A 2,952-nucleotide genomic window follows, 5' to 3' on the forward strand; every position below is an offset into this window, starting at 1 on the left:
GTAGCTGCTGACACTGAGGAACCCCTGACTGTCCCTCTGCACTGTTGTGTTGGACAGTGATGTCACATCGTTTCCATCCCTGTCTCTCCAGATCACTTCAGGTTCAGGGCTCCACCCCTCTGATCTGCACACCAGCCGGGTCTGCTCTCCTTGTGAAGAGTCAGAGTCTGTGAGAGTCAGTGTATGAACACATAGGCTGGTCACTGTCAGGGAATAGAGACAGTGATACACACACAGACTGAGGGCTGGGTCCCCAGAGCTGTCAGGGAATAGAGACAGTGAGACACACACAGATAGACTGTCAGGGAATAGAGACAGTGAGACACACACAGATAGACTGTCAGGGAATAGAGACAGTGAGACACACACAGATAGACTGTCAGGGAATAGAGACAGTGAGACACACACAGATAGACTGTCAGGGAATAGAGACAGTGAGACACACACAGATAGACAGGGAATAGAGACAGTGAGACACACACAGATAGACTGTCTGGAGGGAATAGAGACAGTGAGACACACACAGATAGACTGTCAGGGAATAGAGACAGTGAGACACACACAGATAGACTGTCAGGGAATAGAGACAGTGAGACACACACAGATAGACTGTCAGGGAATAGAGACAGTGAGACACACACAGATAGACTGTCAGGGAATAGAGACAGTGAGACACACACACATATAGACTGTCAGGGAATAGAGACAGTGAGACACACACAGATAGACTGTCAGGGAATAGATAAGCTGTGAGTCACTCCTACACTAAACACCCACAGTGAGACACACACAGATAGACACACCAACCAGGTCTGCTCCAGGATATGGAGGTGTTGTTTCAGATGAAAACACATTGCAATTCAGCACTGACCTCTGACTATCAGTTCAGTCTTTCCTTGTCCATACCAGACTCCATCAGTGGCAAAGCAGGAATAGACCCCGCTATCAGAGGGACGGAGGTTTCTCAGTTTCAGAGAGAGAATGCCTTCCTGCAGCCCCAATCTAGAGAGAGCAGTGCGGCCCCGATAGTCACTGTCCTGAACATCTGTGCGATCGCGTCGATCTTCATATAAATGAACTGGGATCTTGAATTTCTCTCTGTACCACCTCACTTCCATGTCCACAGCACTGAGACTGGGGGTGATGTGACAGGGCAGGATGACATCTTCACCAGGAGAGGCGATGAGGGGCTGATCAGAGCCAACAACAGAGCTGCCTTCTGAAAAACAAAACACTGGCAATTAGATACTGTGGCAGGCGATTGCCCTGCGCAGTGGTGATTAGTGCTGGTGTAATCTGTGAGGGAAACGGGGTCATTGTGTATCTTTTTGGAGTTGATTTGTTTGATTAAATTATTCTTTAGACGGGCGCTCAGTTGAGACTTGCTGCCTGCTGGGTTTGGTTGAGAGGAAGGGCAGCGAGTGATTGGCTGTGCTGGTCCTCAATCAGCAGGTGGGCGGGTGTTGACTGCGTGTCCGTCAGTTTAAAAACATCCGGTGGAGATGGCTGGAGGCGATTGCAAGGCCATGCTGCAGGGGGGAGCTGCGTGTATTCAGGAGGACAGCGTCCGCTCTGCAGGATCGACAGCTACGCAACCCTGACACTGCAAGCGCTGCTTGTGAAGGCAATGCCCTGCCAAGGCCGTGTGAAGCAGCAGGAGTCAGCGTATGAACACCGGCTCATCAGTAGGTTAGTTTAGGGGATAGTGATCCCTTGTGATGTACAGCGAGGGCTGCGCAGTGTAGCCGGTTCCTGGAGCGGGACGCCTCGGTTATAAGGCTAGCGCTAGCCCTGTGTGGCACCTTGTATTTGTAGTTTTTGTGCTGTGTTTTATTTTGCCTTTTGTACAGCTTGCTGTGTGTGTCCTCTGTGTGATACCGTGGCTGGTATCGTCACATGACCAGCTTTACTTTCGTTTTGTTTGTGAATAAATCCTGCGCGCCTGTGCCAGTGTTTCAGCTCCTCCCCCAGTTGTCTCTCTGTATTGCTTAAGCAGAGGTTACCCACACACATGACACAAGCACTCAGTCACAGAAACAAACAAGCATTGAGCTATAAGCTGTGACCCTGGGACTCCTACACTAAACACCCAGCTATGAGATATGAGCTATAAGCTGTGACCCTGGGACTCCTACACTAAACACCCAGCTATGAGATATGAGCTATAAGCTGTGACCCTGGGACTCCTACACTAAACACCCAGCTATGAGATATGAGCTATAAGCTGTGACCCTGGGACTCCTACACTAAACACCCAGCTATGAGATATGAGCTATAAGCTGTGACCCTGGGACTCCTACACTAAACACCCAGCTATGAGATATGAGCTATAAGCTGTGACCCTGGGACTCCTACACTAAACACCCAGCTATGAGATATGAGCTATAAGCTGTGACCCTGGGACTCCTACACTAAACACCCAGCTATGAGATATGAGCTATGAGATGATGGGACTCCTACACTAAACACCCAGCTATGAGATATGAGCTATAAGCTGTGACCCTGGGACTCCTACACTAAACACCCAGCTATGAGATATGAGCTATAAGCTGTGACCCTGGGACTCCTACACTAAACACCCAGCTATGAGATATGAGCTATAAGCTGTGACCCTGGGACTCCTACACTAAACACCCAGCTATGAGATATGAGCTATAAGCTGTGACTCCTGGGACTCCTACACTAAACACCCAGCTATGAGATATGAGCTATAAGCTGTGACCCTGGGACTCCTACACTAAACACCCAGCTATGAGATATGAGCTATAAGCTGTGACCCTGGGACTCCTACACTAAACACCCAGCTATGAGATATGAGCTATAAGCTGTGACCCTGGGACTCCTACACTAAACACCCAGCTATGAAAGCTGGTGCATTAGACCCACTGGTCCAGAACTCAACCAAAGCCCCAGTGCACTGTTAGTAAGTCAGGTGACTGAACAGGCAATTTG

General features: G+C 49.4%; 1 protein-coding gene across 1 annotated transcript; it reads right to left on the reverse strand.

The window, feature by feature from the left end:
* Positions 1-235: 235 nt before the first annotated feature.
* On the reverse strand, positions 236-1,234 carry LOC121308081 (butyrophilin subfamily 3 member A2-like; the record flags this gene model as incomplete). The annotated part of the gene is made up of 2 exons (XM_041240379.1): positions 236-259; positions 872-1,234. Coding segments are annotated over 2 exons (387 nt in total), but the record flags the coding sequence as incomplete, so codon positions are not given.
* Positions 1,235-2,952: the final 1,718 nt, after the last annotated feature.

This window comes from Polyodon spathula, unplaced genomic scaffold, assembly GCF_017654505.1.
Source record: "Polyodon spathula isolate WHYD16114869_AA unplaced genomic scaffold, ASM1765450v1 scaffolds_202, whole genome shotgun sequence".
Taxonomy (NCBI): domain Eukaryota; kingdom Metazoa; phylum Chordata; class Actinopteri; order Acipenseriformes; family Polyodontidae; genus Polyodon; species Polyodon spathula.